This window comes from Sciurus carolinensis, chromosome 6, assembly GCF_902686445.1.
Source record: "Sciurus carolinensis chromosome 6, mSciCar1.2, whole genome shotgun sequence".
NCBI classification, from domain to species: Eukaryota; Metazoa; Chordata; class Mammalia; order Rodentia; family Sciuridae; genus Sciurus; species Sciurus carolinensis.
Genome location: NC_062218.1, coordinates 158,128,052 through 158,143,276, shown reverse-complemented (window position 1 = coordinate 158,143,276; position 15,225 = coordinate 158,128,052). Strand labels below are relative to the sequence as shown.

The 15,225-nt window shown below is 48.1% G+C and overlaps 1 protein-coding gene across 5 annotated transcripts in view; it reads right to left on the bottom strand.

Annotated features, from left to right (window-relative positions):
* The window catches only part of Kcnip1 (potassium voltage-gated channel interacting protein 1), a 308,710-nt gene that overhangs the window by 10,905 nt on the left and 282,580 nt on the right, over positions 1 to 15,225 (bottom strand). For 3 of the 5 annotated variants that reach the window (XM_047555183.1, XM_047555184.1, XM_047555185.1), the window contains exons 2-5: positions 3,985 to 4,109; positions 2,487 to 2,556; positions 1,088 to 1,158; positions 229 to 336 (exon numbers count right to left, since the gene is read on the bottom strand). In XM_047555183.1, coding sequence (XP_047411139.1) covers positions 229 to 336; positions 1,088 to 1,158; positions 2,487 to 2,556; positions 3,985 to 4,109 — 374 coding nt within the window. Of the gene's footprint in view, positions 1 to 228; positions 337 to 1,087; positions 1,159 to 2,486; positions 2,557 to 3,984; positions 4,110 to 8,038; positions 8,072 to 15,225 lie in introns of all 5 variants that reach the window. The other 2 variants (XM_047555181.1, XM_047555182.1) reach the window with 1 other exon arrangement.

The following is a 15,225-nucleotide window of genomic DNA, read 5'->3' as shown; positions in this document are numbered from 1 at the left end:
TGGCCTAGGACATGGGAAGCTGCTTATCCTTTCCCCAGCACCTGGGAACAGGGCAGGGCCAGCAGTCGGGGAGGTCAAAAGTGCCCTTCGTCATTCTCTGGGACACCTCTGTGGGCCCAAAGTAGAGCCACTGCCTCATTCAGACAATCTTATCCTCAAGACTGGGCTGCTTCTGTGTCACCTGGCACCTTCACTGTCCCTGCCTCAGCCCCGGCTCAGCTCACTTACCTCTTTGTTTATGTATCCATCTTTATTGATGTCATACAAATTAAATGTCCACCTTAGTTTCTCATGGACAGTTCCTCTCAGTAAAATGGACAGAGCAGTTACAAAGTCCTGGAGCAGAAAAGCAGGAGAAATGTTAGCCACCAAGCTGCCGGTGGGAAGCCAGCTCTTTGGATCAGACTCTGGGGGTCTTTAACAGAATGATGTCTCTCCCGTCTTGTGGGCCCAGAGGTTATGGCCCAGCTGGCTGAGGATCTCCTGCCAGGCACTGCCCGCACCCCCCACTGTGAGCAAGGCGCCCCTTTGAGGGAGATCGGAGCTGTGCATGTGAGTTACCCCCAGACAGTTAAATAAGGCCACCTCTGTACGAGCTGACCCCAGGGCTGCAATCCTGAGCTTGTCATGCTCTAGTGACTAGGGACAGGGACTGTGGAAACGCACTGCCTGTTTTCAAACCCTCCTCCACCACTTACTACTCTTTGACCTTGGAAAAGCTGCTCAGTCTGTCTGCCTTACTTTCCTCACCAGAAAATGAAACTAAGTAACACAGCCCTGCACCAAAGGGTCATGGTGAGGATTCAAGGAGAAAATCAATGCAAACACTAAGTCCAGAGGCTGCCCCCGGTCAGCAGTGTGCAAGTTAGCTCTTACAGTTTTAGGGTTCAGCCCCTGAGTTCCCTAGGACCTGGAGGGTGGGGAATGTTGCTCCTCTCTTTCTTTCGGAAATGTTAATTAAATGGATGGTTTTCGTTGTCTTGATGGAGAACTTTCCATGGTCTGACCCATTCCCCCAGGACCCTGTGACTTGGAGAGGCAGTAGGAAGTAGGGGACTCCCAGAGGGTACTCAAGAGACCAGCCTACCTCGAACTTCACGGAGCCTGTCTGGGTGGTGTCGAAGGCGTTGAAGAGGTAATGGGCGTAGGTACTGGCATCTGCAAGCAGAGGGCGCAGGTGAGGGCGCGGAGGCTCCGCGGGGGAGGGGACTGAAACACAGAGCCAGGGTTTCGGCCAGAGGAGAGGGCGATGCTGGGCCACAGGACAGAGAGAATGATGGACTGAGGCCCACTGGCTTGACCCCCGGGGTTCAGGTGGGTAGTTAGTTCTAGTAAGCGGTGAGACAGGCTCTTACCCCTCCTCTGGCCACCTTGAGGTGGCTCTCCTGCCTCCCTGGGCACGTAGCCTCTGGTGGATGGATGGCGTGAAGGACCCGAGCAGCCATGTGGTGCTACAGAATGAGCCCTTGCTCAGGAGCAGAGACCTGGGCTTGGATGGCAGTTCTGTTACAACCTAGCTGTGCGCCTAGAGGCATCTAATGCCACCTCTCTGAGCTTCCCTTTCCTCTCTGGACAGTGATGTAGCAAGACTTACGTCTTGAACTCTTTTGAAGTAGCATGTTAAACTGGAGCCATACCTATCCCCTAGAGAGACCTCATAAAGAGAGCTCATGGAACTCAAGAGACTGATTCTGAGGCTGCGTGGGACAAACCTGCTTTCCCTCAGCTTGGGATGGCACTTGCTGGGCACCAGGGGAGACACCTGTCTGCTGCTGAGGAGGCCCATGATAAGCAGGGCCTAAAACGTGTTTGGGACTTGGATCTCTGTATTGTCTAAATCCAACAACAGGGTTCAGCAGGAGATGGCTCCCGGGGACAGGATGCAAGATGGCATGTGACACAGAGGTCTCCGGAGGGGCCGCTAATGTGGTCCTAGTCCCTGGGGCCAGAGTTGTTCGGAGGGGTCAGGCAGGTGGTGGAGCAGGTGCCGTGGGTCTAGTACGCTGGATAAGCCGCTTCATGAGCAGGCCTTCGCGCTCTCTGTACCTTCGTGGATTTGTTTATTTTAATTGTCTAGTCGTTGCTGAAGATCTTTTCCAAGCTCCTGGCTCGTCTCAGCTGTTCAAGGAAAGGAGGGGAAAGGGTCTGGCCCAGTGTTGGAGGCAGTGTGGCAAAGCTGGGTCCCAGGTATTTACAGGATCCACCAGCCTGCTGCGCCCTAGCGAGTGGTCCTGAGAATCTTGCCCAGGGCCTCCAACCTCACTTGTTCCTTCTGGGGCCGTTAAGGAGGCCTTCTGACAGAGCACACCAATCCGACTCCCCTGCCGGAGCGGTCCATCTTCAAGCTCTTTTCCGATAAGGCTTTAGAGTCCCACGGTTCCACTGCGGGAACCTGAGGGGGAGGCGGGGAGCAAGGAGGCTGGTCTTGGTCGAAGGGACGGCGGCTGACTAGAGGGCTGGGAGGATCCTTTCAAGGGCAGACTCACCTCCATGAGGGAAAAACTGAGCGTAGATCTGCTTGAACGTTTCCTCGTTGACCACACCACTGGGGCACTCCTGCATGGAGGGAGAGTCGGGGGACACATCAGGGGTTCATACGGAGGGAGGAGCCCGGACCCATCCTTGGGGTCCAGATTCCTCTGATCCCTGGTGGGCAGGCACTGGGCAAGCGTCCATGCATTTCTGTGTCTGGGATGCAACCCCACCTTAGGACCCGAGCTGCTTTGCAAAAGGCTGAGATGCCATTCGAGAACGGCGGCTGTACCGTGGAAAGAATTTGGGCTTTGGTCTTAAACGACCTGATCCAAAAGATCCTGGTTAAAGCATTTCTAAGCTCTGTGGCTTGGGTCAGGTCAGTCTCCGACCCTCAACACCCTGACCTGTAGAGAGAGGCTAACTTTCCCAGCAAAGCTGTTGTGCAGTTTAGCCCGTTTTGTCCCATCGTCCTCAATGTGGACTTAAAACAGCATGTGCTATATTATATATTATTAGAATTATAGCATAATTATATAATATTAATAGAATAATATCTAGGTCAAGATTATGATTTCCAACACATTTTAATGTCAACTTCAATGACGTATTTGGAGAATTGTAAACTTGGGACTTAATGTCCCCAGGACTTAACGGAACCCATGGTAGATGCCAACTCATGTTGATTCCCCTCTGTTCTGGACGCTGTTCCTCCTCAGCCCAGTGCCCATCTGGGCAACCTTCTCTCAGGCCCTGCGGCCACCTAGCTGCCTCTTCACGATCGGAAGGAAGAGGCCTGAGGGCAGGAAGCCAGGTATGGGACAGGTACCACCAGAGCTAAGTAGGAGGGGAGGTGCCCCAGGACTTCAGGAGGTGTGCGAGTCCCTGCCAGCCTGGGGGACACTGAGACTGTGGTTGGTTTGGAATTGACCCAGTTCTGCCCGTAGGCTGCACCTGGAGGAGGGCAACAGGGGCGCCTCCCTCCAGCCCCCTCCACCCCAGCATCTGCATTGAGTTTTAAGCTAAAAAATAAAATAAAACCAGTGTCCAGGAGGGACCCCGAGAGCTCTCGAACTCCCCTGGGAAGGCAGGATGTATTAACATGGCTACTGTCACTCCCTATCCCCGGACTCCACCTTTGATTACTGCTTGGCTCCCAGGGGACAGAAGATCCAGCAAAAGGTGAGGGGCCTGGTCCCGCTGCCAGTCCTGGATTTCATGGTGCACAAATGCAGTGACATTCAGGGTTACGCGTCGGCCTGCGTGAGCCTGATTAGCCTGTCGGTGAGCTCCATTCGCCAAGGTGGAGAGTGAATGCTTAGGCTGAGGCTGGCTCCCAGGCCGGCGCAAGTCCCCACGATGGCGGAGCCAGCTTGCAGCCAGCTGATCTTGTGTCCTCTCTGCCACGCTGGCCTCCCCGGCACAACCAGGAATCTGGGAAGCTCCTAGGAGCTCCCACGACCTTGGGAGGGTTTAGCCCGTGGGAGCGCCCGTGTGCCTGCCCCTTCTTACGTTTTTGAAGCCTCGGTAGAGAACTTGCAGCTCCCTCTTGGTGAAGTTGGTCTGGGCCTCCAGTTGCTCCAGTCCTTCCGGCCGGTGGCACACCATGGTCATCTCCAGCTCGTCTTCAATCTTATCTGGAACCAGAGGAGATGGCATTGGAGTGTGACCTCAGTTACCACTCCTGTCAGACCACAGTCTGGGTTGTCAAAAGAGGGATGTCCTGGCCTGGGACACAGGGTGGGTGGCAGGTTGGCGCTGCCCTGCTGATGGCCCCCCACCTGGAAGCCCACTTCCCTGCCCAGTACTGCTGGTCTCGCCATCTGTCTACTCTGTTACTCTAGGTGTGACAGATGCCAAAAGGGAGGGAGTGTCAGCTGTGACAAGGAGGTAGGAAGAAGAGGGCGGGAGTGGAAGTTCTCCTTCCTTTCCCACGCCCCCTTAGCACATTCAGATTGCTGCCTGGCCGACCTCCGAATAGGCAGACGCAGGTAAGCCAGCAGGAGGACAAACGCTCCCGCATGCGCAAAGGGAGCACATCCATAGAGCAAACCGGAAGTCTCCCGGTGTGGGCCACCTGCAGAAAGACCAATGTGACTTGGTCAAAAGTTCCAGTTGTGGCATGTTACATGCTAATTTAAAAAATCTGCATTTTACCCCGTATTGTTTTATAATATCTGCAAGACACCCTTAAGTGCTAGGAAAGTGACTTAAATAAGAGCTACTTTTTTATAAATAAAAGCTTCTGTGGTATTGGAAGGGTTCTAAACAATTCCGAGTTGCCTCAGTCGTTCCTCCAGGGGTACTACGTGTGATACAGTGTGCACTAGCTGTTTAGAAGTGTCCAGTAAAGCCAGCAATTTGCCCACCTTGCATTGAAGGATCACAACACTCATGGATTAGTGGAACCTTCCATGCTTTATTATCAGAGGGATTCAGTGACTCCCTCTGGGCTCTGCTGGAATGCTTTCAACTAATTTATTCCAATCAAGAACCAGTTACCGCCTAACCTTCCATGCCTGTCCTCAGCATGCAGATATCATTAGATCCATGTAGTGAAGAACCGTAAATCTGCACTTGCAAAACTAGCAAGGAGATGGGTGGGTGGGCTTCTGGAATACACACACTACGTCTCACCCCGGTCGGGCCAGAGTGGGTCGGGCTGTGTCCCCGGGGAGAAAGGGCTGACCAGGTGCTTTGAGTTATATGCACTTCTCTCATCAGGGTTGGTCTCTTTGTGACTGATTTGTTCTGCAATGGTTACTTTCCCTTTGCTTTTTGATTCCATTGAGAAAGAATTCATCAAATTAAGTTTATATTTTGTAAATATTCCCATAGGTACATATTCCCATGGATAAGGCTCCCATAACTCGGTAACAATTCCTAATTGTTATCTTTTCTTATATACCGCAACACATATCCCCTTATCCTATTGGGAGTAAGGAGGATGATTCAACATAAATAAGGCACTCTGTTTATACAATGTAGCGGCAAGTGGGCCATGTCCTCATAATTCTTGCAGAGCCTTTAATTATTGTTATGTTTGTAGCTAATGAGATAAGTAGCAATTATCTAAACACTGGAGCATTTCTGTGTAAATGAAAGGGCCAATTCTTAGAAAGAAAAGGAAAAATAGAGAAAAATTTAAAAATCCACATAAGTCTAATCTAGGATACTTACATATATTTTATGTATATTTTAAACTGATTTGAAATCAAATGATGGTTTAAATCTCCTAGTATTAGATCCAACACTCCTTTTGTAAAAATGCACATATATTTAACTGTGCACATATTCTTTAATTTTTTAAAACCGTGCATATATTCTGAAGAAACTTAGAAGGAGCCACAGAGGTTTTGATACCTCTCCGATTATGCCTTGCTGTTAAGGTGGGCCCAGTAAAGGAGGTGAAAGCAGCGAAAATCAAATTAAAATACAAATAAGGAATTTTTAGAAGCAACTATGGAGTTTTGAAGGTATCAAGTCTACCTGTTGAGGTTTCACTTATCCGAGAGCATGAAGATCTTTTTGCAGTGTGGTCTTATTCCTTATTCTTCCTGGGACCAAATTCCTTCCTAGCTCAGGGAAATTTCTTTGCAGAAGTTGGAAAGAATCTGATTCAGAAACATTACTTGCTTCCTATCACCTTTATTAAAAATGTACCAAGTAATTATTGAAATATCAAAGCCTGGACCCGCTTCATTAAGGTGGAACTGGACTTTATTAATAAATGATTTCCTGGCTGTCTGCACAGCAGGATCAATTTCCATATGCAACAGATCCCATCTCATGGGGTATTTGGATAGGGCAGGCCCAGCGTCTGCTTCCCTTTGTTTTCATTGTTAGTTTTTCTGTTTGATAAGAGCAGGGGTAGAAGGGAATTCACATCTATGGGGTTCTGGAGGCTGGGAAATTGCTTGTGGATGTTAGGGCCTTAAATCAGAGATTTAGTACTAAGCAGTCAATTTGAACACCTTCTCTGTTCAAAATCCAGATAATGTTTTCAGGCAGCTTCATGTGGAGTGGGGGTGGGAAGGTCCTTACCCCCCCTGTGTGGTACTTAGAAGAAAGTTATCCTAACAGATCAGGTGATTTTCTGTCTGAATAACTCACCAAGTGTTGAACCTCTCCCACTGGGGTAAACGTGAGCTAGAATAATCCACCAGAGGGTGCTGCGCAGACTCCCACACAGCATCGCTGGTGACTCAGACTAAATGGTTCTTGGTGTTTCAGGGTCTGGGGTGAGAGCATTAGATCCTCTCAGACAAAGATACAACAAATTGTGCATTTTTCCCCAAACCTTCGCGAGTTCCTTAGTCTTTAACTTGGGGCCCATGCTAAGGGCTTCCAGCAAATATCTCGTCCGATCTCTCTCACTAACTAGTTTATATCTGTGTCCCAGGTCACATAGGCAAACTGACACAGCTGGACCAGAATCCAGTCACGGTTCTTTCATCAGGGCCACGTGTCCCCACAGTGGCTTCTGCTTCCTTCCAATTGCAAATTGCAAGCTGGTTTTAACCAGCCTGAGGTCGTTCTGTTCCTAACAAGCCCCACATCTGTGTATGTTAGACCCTCCAGCTGCATGGCAGGGGCACCTGAGCGTTGGCCTTCTGCCCACTGAGACTCCTAAACATGGCCATGACCAAAGATCGTGGCTGCCTGCTTCCTCCTAGGCTGAAAGGTGTTTCTCCAGAAAGGTGTGTCTGGTGGGCTTCATGCCTGCCCCTCTCATTTCAAGGTTACAAATGGTAGCCTGTGGGCTGAAAGCAGCCCAACGTGAGGTCTCATTGTAAGATGTGGTTTTCACTGGATACCAAAGTTTAAAGGTGAGAGATTCATGTACCAGGTTGGATTTCCCATTTCTTTTGAAAAATGTGATTATTTGACAACTTAGGTCTCAAATTGTCACAGGGCCACAGTCCACTAGAGCAGGGCAGGGCCTGTCTTGTCTGAGCAGTCTGCTGAGCCTTTGGGCTCCCTGTGGTTCAGTTCTGGAGCTTCTAACCCACTGACGCTGCCTGCCATGCCCTGGGAGAGAATGTGTGTGGTTCTCCTCGGTGCCTCCTTACCCCGCACGCCCTCTCTCCCGCCTCATCTGCCCATCTCCTGCCCACAGTCCATTTCAACACAGTCCACTTTGTTGCACTTGAATGAAGCTGATCGTAGGAGATAAATGTAGTAAAACAGAGAAAAACTACCTCAGAATATGCTGGCAAGATGGGAAAAGAGAACATAGAAATCCAGGTCATTGTCCTATACAGTTACTACACAAATCAGCCACAAATCAGCTCTGAATTTTTACATGTGTCATGTTGTTCATGAAAGGAAAATGTGTCAATTTCTGAGGAGCAAAGGCTTTCCTATGACTTATCTCTAAGAGAACGTTCCTGACGGTTTCTATTCAGGTTAGATTTGCTAACGAGTACCATAGACCATCAGAAAGTGGATGAATGAGAAATGAGAAGACTAACTGCAAAATAGATACTTGATTAAGAAGCTCTTCTTTTGTAACTAATATGACCAAATTATGCAAGTTAGTTTAAACCTTTTTTTTTTTTTTTACCTCTCTGATACTGGTAATACCACCAGGCGATGTCTAGGAAAAAGTAAGAAAACATTTTACCAAATCCATTCATTGAAAAAGCAAAACACATTTTTATTGTCAACGGAGAGGCCCCTCTGAAAATGTGCAGGTCGCCATCCAGCTTGACATATGCAAGGAGGCCTCTCAGGAGCAGAGCAGGGACTGACTTCCGCATCCGGCGCCCATGGTCAGAGCAGGCAAGAGCCATGGCCACCTCCCAGCAGGCTCTGGGAGCACGCCCTCAGCCACGCCCTCAGCCATGCAGCCATGCAGCCTGGAGGGAGATGGGATGGCACCGGGCGAGGGATGCGCGGATGTGGGTGGGTCCTTGGAAACCCCCGCGTGTGGGATGGAGGAGTGGTTATGAGGGTCCCTCCACCAGGAAGCCCCATCTCCCGCCTCCGACTGCGAGTCGAAGCTGACTATCTTGCAGGGTGATTTACTTCCTCACTCAGCGACTAGCAGGGACCTATCTACTATGTGTACATTAATGATGAAACGACTCTGTTTCCTGCTCCCTCCAAGCTCATGATCCATAGGTCTTTGCTTCTCTCATCCCTTCTTTAGTGTTTTAAGTAACTCAGATACAGAAGATGGAAACGACTTTTGGAGACAAGAGGTCACACATTACGATGTGAGGCAGAGTGGATGCAGCTAAGCTCTGTTACATCATTATAAGACACAAGACAGAACGTCAGGCCTGGTGAACCACTGTTGCCCTGGTGGAGCTGGGTGAGTCTAGCTGTTGCCTTCCTGTTGGCCTTTTCTGGTCTGTGTGGTGGTCAACCTGGTTCTCCCCTGTGAGCTCTTATTTGATCCTCCTCCTGTTTTTCCAGCACCCCTCTTTACTGTGCTTTAGTGCCTACCCTCAACTCACATCCCCTGACAGGGATGCTCCTAAAAGTGCTAGTACCCATGACTGACCTGCATCCTACAGGAGAGACTTATTTTGCTAGATTGAGTTTGATTACTCTGGTTAGTGGAATTTGTATGCATTCACTGATTTATTTTTACTAATAGACTATATTTTTAGAGCAATACTAGGTTTATAGAGAACTGGCACAGAAAGCACAGTGTGTTCCCACATCCCGCCCCCAGGGTCTCCTGTTGTGAACGTCCTGCATTGGGGTGGTGTATTTGTTATAGTAGATGAAGTCATAGTCGATGAGCCAATGTCAACATGGTCATGTTAATGGAAGTTCACAGTTTAACATTAGGGTCCACTCTCGGTGCCACAGTCCTGTGGATTTTAACAAATGCTTCATGTCAAGTGTCTGTGGTTGGAGTATCCGTGGTAAGAGAAGCTTCACTGCCCTGGAAGTGCTCAGGTAGCATTTTAGTAGAAGTAAGTTCACAACATGGACAGACCTTCTCAGTGCCTCAGGAATGTGATAGGCACTGGGAAAGAGGTGAAAGAACGCAAGGTCTGTTTACATAAAATTCTCAAACTGGTGGGAAGGCCCACAGTAGACCAGGGATTGCAAACACAAATGCCAGCTGGGATCGGGAGGCGATTTGGATGAGTACAATGATGGTGGACAGCCCTAGAGAGTGACAGGGACTGAGGGCTGGGGAGCAGTTGCCCCGTGAGGGGGCTCGAGCGCAGTGAGTCTAGATATTTAGTCTTCCCAAGAGATGTCATAACTAAACGATTGTGTTTCCCAGTTCTTAGACGTGATCAATGAACTTAGCACTTAACATACTCAGCATATGCCAAATATAACACCCTGGGAGCGGGGGGGTTCTGGGCTGCTGGTCCCAAACTCTTCATTGGCAAATCATTTCAAGGAGGTGTGGACGAGGCCAAGAACTAGGAGCAGAAGGGAGAAGCTCTTAATGCCACCAGGGTGGTATGGGACTGGAAGGGAGGGGAGAAGTCATTGAGTCTCGAAGGAAGAGGGACAAGGGAACAGCACATGCAAAGGTGCAGCGGCTGAAAGACCCCAGAACGTGGGTTCTCTAGCAGCAGAGCTGAACTCCACCCAGAACAATCAGGGAGGCAGTTCTGAAAACATCCATCAGTGCGAAGGTACTGGATGGCTCACAGCACAGCCTGTGCCAAAGCACGTTGACCTTCCTTTACCTCAGTACCTTCCAGAAGGTGAAGACTCAGTTTACCTAATCTTTATTCTAATGTCCACATTCAATGAAAATTTGTCAGACATATTAAGAGATAGGACAAGAGAAAAAAAATAGAATATAGTAACAGATATACAGGTGATCCAGGCACTGATTGGCATGATTGGGTATGGACTTTAAAATAATGGTGAACACATCCTTGATAAAATAGAGCAAAAAGCTGGAGAATTCCATCAGAGAAGCAGAGTATATACCACAAAGGTAATTAAAAATTCTAGAATTGGAAAACATATTCCCCAACCAACGGAATAGACCAATTTAACAGCAGGTAAGACACAGAAGAAGAATCTGGTAGATAGAGCAATAGAAAAATATACAGACTGATGCCGAGAGAGAGAAAAGAATGGAAAACACAGATAAGAGCATAAGAGATAAATGGAATGCAAGGAAAATTCTAACCTATAATTGCCGTCCCCAAAGGGAGGAACAATGATAAAGAATGAGAGAGATAATAAATGAGAATTTTATAAATGGATGAAACAGATGCGGCCACAGATTCAATAAGCACTACAAACCCCAAGCAGGTTAAGCACAAAGAAAACCACAGGCAAAAGCAAACGTGGAACTGCTACAATCCCAAGAGAAACAGGGAACCTTCAACACAGGACACCAGCATCAGATAGAAACTGAACCCAACCTGCTTGCTACCTGTAGGCACGAAGGCCCAGACAAGCTAGGAGCAAACTGTCGGGAAAGAATGTGTTTTGGTGTCTTGCAAGCCTGGATCAAGAAAGGTCGGCATGGCCATGTGCGCAGCAGGTGAAATTAAGATAAGATGCTGAAGATGGAGAGGGGCTTCCTGATGTGACAGGGTCCTCAGTGGGGAAGATATAGCAACTGTAAATTAGCACGCAAAATGCATGTAAAGCAAAGACTGATGGGGTTGAAGGGAGAAATAACACCTTCACAATCATATTAGATTTTCAAACACCCCTTTTAGTAACTGACAAAACAAGCTGACCAAACCAAACCAAACCAAACCAAACCAAAAGCAATATGAACAGAGAAGCTCTGAGCAAATAATTAATGCACTTGGCCCCGCTCATCCATATGGACCTCTCTACGCAACAATCATAGACTACCTCACATTCTTTTCAAGTGCACGTAGAATATTTACCAAAATTGACCATTTCCTGAGGCACAAAGTCAGCCTCAGTGTTTTGGAAAATTTTTTTTGGCACTGGGAATCAAACCACAGGCACTGTCCCCAGAACCTTGAACCAGAGCTGTGTCCCCAGCCCTTTCAACCTTTTATTTTGAAACAAAGTCTCACTAAGCTGCTGGGGTTGGTCTTGAACTTGAAATGCTCCTCCTGCCTCAGTTTCCTGAGTAGCTAAGATTAAGAATGCCCGCTTGCTTCCATGCAATCTCAATAAAGTTTGAAGAATCAGAGTTACTCAGAGTGTTTTCTACTCAGACTAAAATTAAGCAAGATATCAATAGCAAAAAAGAAAACCAGAAAACCCTCTAATGCGAGAAAGCAAACAATTTAGATCTAATTTTTTAAGTAACCCATGCATCAAAACAACATCTCATGGAAATTAGAAAGTGTTGGGAATTACAGGACAATGAAAATACAACATATTAAAACTTGCGGAATGTTACTAAAGCTGCACTCAAAGGAAACTTAGGAGAGCTGCAAATAATTTACATAACACCATGTCCATACAAAGTCCAGAATGCTGTGCTTCCTCTTGAAATCACGCTTCCAGTAGGTCCACTGGTTCGGTGTTGCCTGAACTGTGTTGTTGACATTAAAAGCGATGTCAGTGATGGCCTGCTGGTATGCAGGAATGTGTCCTCTTTCCCCTTCCACATGGTGGGTTTGCTCTGGGAAGGTCAGTAGCATTTTGATTGACAACTTCCTCCCCTACAATCCGGGTGAAGATCCTTGTTGGTACCAACATGCAGCGGAGGGGAAAAGTCCTTTGGTCCTTAAACCTTAAGGCTTAGATCCGTCCAGCCCAGGCCACTTAGACCCTTGCAGTGCACACAACTCATCCGCTCCAAATTCTATAAACCTAACGACGCATCCCAGGAGTGCTGAGCTGAGCCGTGATAAAGATTTTCTGAAGGCTCCAGATATTTTTTCAGTCTTCTTGGTTCAATAAAACTCAAATCATGTTTTGCTCCAAGCATTTGTTCTCTTAATCTTGAAACCCCTTCTGCCCCTTTTAAGCAAAATTGAATTTATACATTTCTCATTCATTTATACTTTGGTCCTGAAAAGGTTTGGAGGTTTGGAAAAAACAGAGTTCTAAAAAAAAAAGAAGAAATCTTTGAGTGCTGCTACTCCCATCAGATGGCAGGTTTTCAAGGTCACACAAGCTGAGGATTCTTCGATGGCGGTGCAGTTCAGGCCCCTGCCCTTTCTGCCAGACCAGTGTGTTTTAATGTAACTCTGAGGTCAGCACAGAGATTGAGGCACGTGGAGATGGGAATGTCCCTTGCTTCTCTCAGCCAGAGACATTTACTGTCAGAAATAAACTATCAGAAATGAAGTGCAACCATCAAAAGTCCACGAAGTCACTACACGATTGGGACACAAGTCACTGTTCTGTTCCACAAGTTATAGTTATAACTTGTTTTTGACCAAGATGGAAAAAGCAAAGGTACAGCTGGGGAGGGTTTGTCTAGATGTCAGGGTGAGGAAGAAGGACCCTGGGTGGTGTTTCAGAACAGGAAGCAGGGCCATGTGCACAGGGCTCTCGTGTCCTCCCACCTCAGAGCAGCATCGGAGTGTAGCTAAGCCTGCCCACACTGCAGGGCAGAGCTGCAGCTTCACCCGCCTCTCAGCCACGGGCAGAAATGTCGAGATGGTGTTTTAAGTGGACCTTTTAGTCTGGAAAAAGTGCCCCAGGGTGAAAACTTTCTTAGGTGGCTCCAGCAGTCTCTGCCATTTTGGGGGCCTTAGTCCAATGAGCTCCGGCCACCAGCCAGCACCCACCTCCCACCACTTCTCTTTTGGACTCAGGGGAAGGTGCCCGAGTTCCTGCATGCAGAGATCGCCCGCTCAGGAGCCTCGCTGCCCCAGGTTGGGGAAAGCGTTGCCCAGGTAGGGGGGTCTCCAGAGTTTCTGCAGAAATAGGAGGATGACATGGGTGGGTTTTTAGTCTGCCCTTGACCAAGGAGTGGACGTGACAATTCATTGCAAAATAAAGAGTGTCCAGGGAGAAAGGGCACTTCCAGTTTAAGATGGACAAGAAGGTGAGAAGCTGAAGGACTGGTTAGCACAGGATTTTCTCCTCAGCAGAAGCTCGTGGGACCCAGGTCAGGATGAGGAGTGAAACGCCCATCTCCACCTGCCATGTGCAAAGGGACTGTCCACTGCAGGGACGACTGGGCCACTTGCTGAGGATGCCTTCCAGCTGCAGAGCTGGCTCTGGCAATATCTAACGGCTGGCTCTTGGGGAGTGGGGGAAAGCTCAGGGCACACCATTTCCCAATGTCCTTGTGGAAACTCCTAGCATGGCCTAGTTCTGGCTGCCGACGTGATCTGAGAGAAGTCAACTGGTCGTGCTCCAGTGTGGCGAGCTCCAGTGTGGCCCACCTCTGCGCATCACTGCTGCTGCTTAGAGTAGCTGGCATTCATTCATTCCAGATCAGGGTGCCAGAGTGCCCAAAACCAACTTCACAGGTAAGCTTAGACTCTGTCATCAGAGCTAATGACCCCTTTTTTTGTTGTTGGCGTGAACATGAACTTCCAGCACCAGATAGAATAATCACACACAGGGTAATAATAGGAGTTGGCCAAGTGAGCTTTTGCCCATTTGGTATGAATGTATCCCAGTGTTAGAGCAGGTGTTGGTGAGCTCAGAGAGCAGGGTGATGGCTTCCAAATTGATCTAATCATCTCACTGTCCCTAGGAGGTCTGTAGGTATTAGACTCATTCATGTTATAATCAGACCCCCTTGCTGTAAATCTAAGTGAGATAAGGTATGTAAAATACTCTATGTACATAGTAGGTGCTCAAATACATTATTCCCATCTGATATGTGTAAGGACTATGATTTTAAGGGTCTTCCATGCAGGAATCAGTAGTCACACCAGTTATGTACTGTCTAGGTTACAATGAAGCCATTTTGGATGGCTCTAGTTAATTAAAGGACTTTTCTTCCATGAAGGAAGATGTCCTTGTTCTGTGACTGTCTTTGTTGGAGACACCCAACTTCCAGTTCAGGTCCAACATGCACAGTACCTTTTGTACTTCCTGTAATGGCCAGAAGCAACCCTAAGACTGGGTGAAAGAGCAAGGCCACCTTGGTCTCAAGCCAGCCATGGAGTAATAGTGGGCGGCAGAGACCAGACACAGGCCTGGAGGGTTGGCGAACCCATGTCATGACTGATATGGTCATTGAGAACTTGCCCTACCTCTTCCTCCAGAGGTGTCTCAGGGCTTCATGCCCACTGCCCTTAATAACCAGACAGTCAACGCGTGTGCTCTTGGGGTCCATTTGTAAGCTGGAGAAGGCGCTGGACATTGCCTTCAGTGGGCGCACGAGCTGCCAGACTCGGGACTACAGTCGGTTCAGCAGAGGGTGTATGTGCCTGCCTGGAGCAGGGACGCCATGTCAAGGTGCCACCTCCCCAGAACTCAGCTTGGAAGCCTCTTAACTGTGCACTTAATAAATGAAGCCTTGGCAGACACACCTTGAATTATTAATGAAGTTATTCAGCTTTGATTGTTTCCTTCTTTTGGGGAAAGGTTATTCACTCAAACACCTTTGATTAGACTACATAATACATCACAATTGGGCATATTTTATGTGCAACTTTATGGTGATAATAGTTCTGTCTCATTTAGAAGCAAATCAGACATTATGAACTTCGTGATTTATTAATGTATTGATTTCTATAAATGTCAGCGCATCTCACATCCCGTCAGAGAGCCCGGGAGCAATCAGGGGAGAGCCAATAAAAATGTAAAATGAAACCATCATAAAAAGAGGAAATACTGCCTGTTTCAAAGCCCTGCTGCCTCTTGGAATTGTTTCAGGATTCAGATCCTTCCCACAGAGGTACCCCC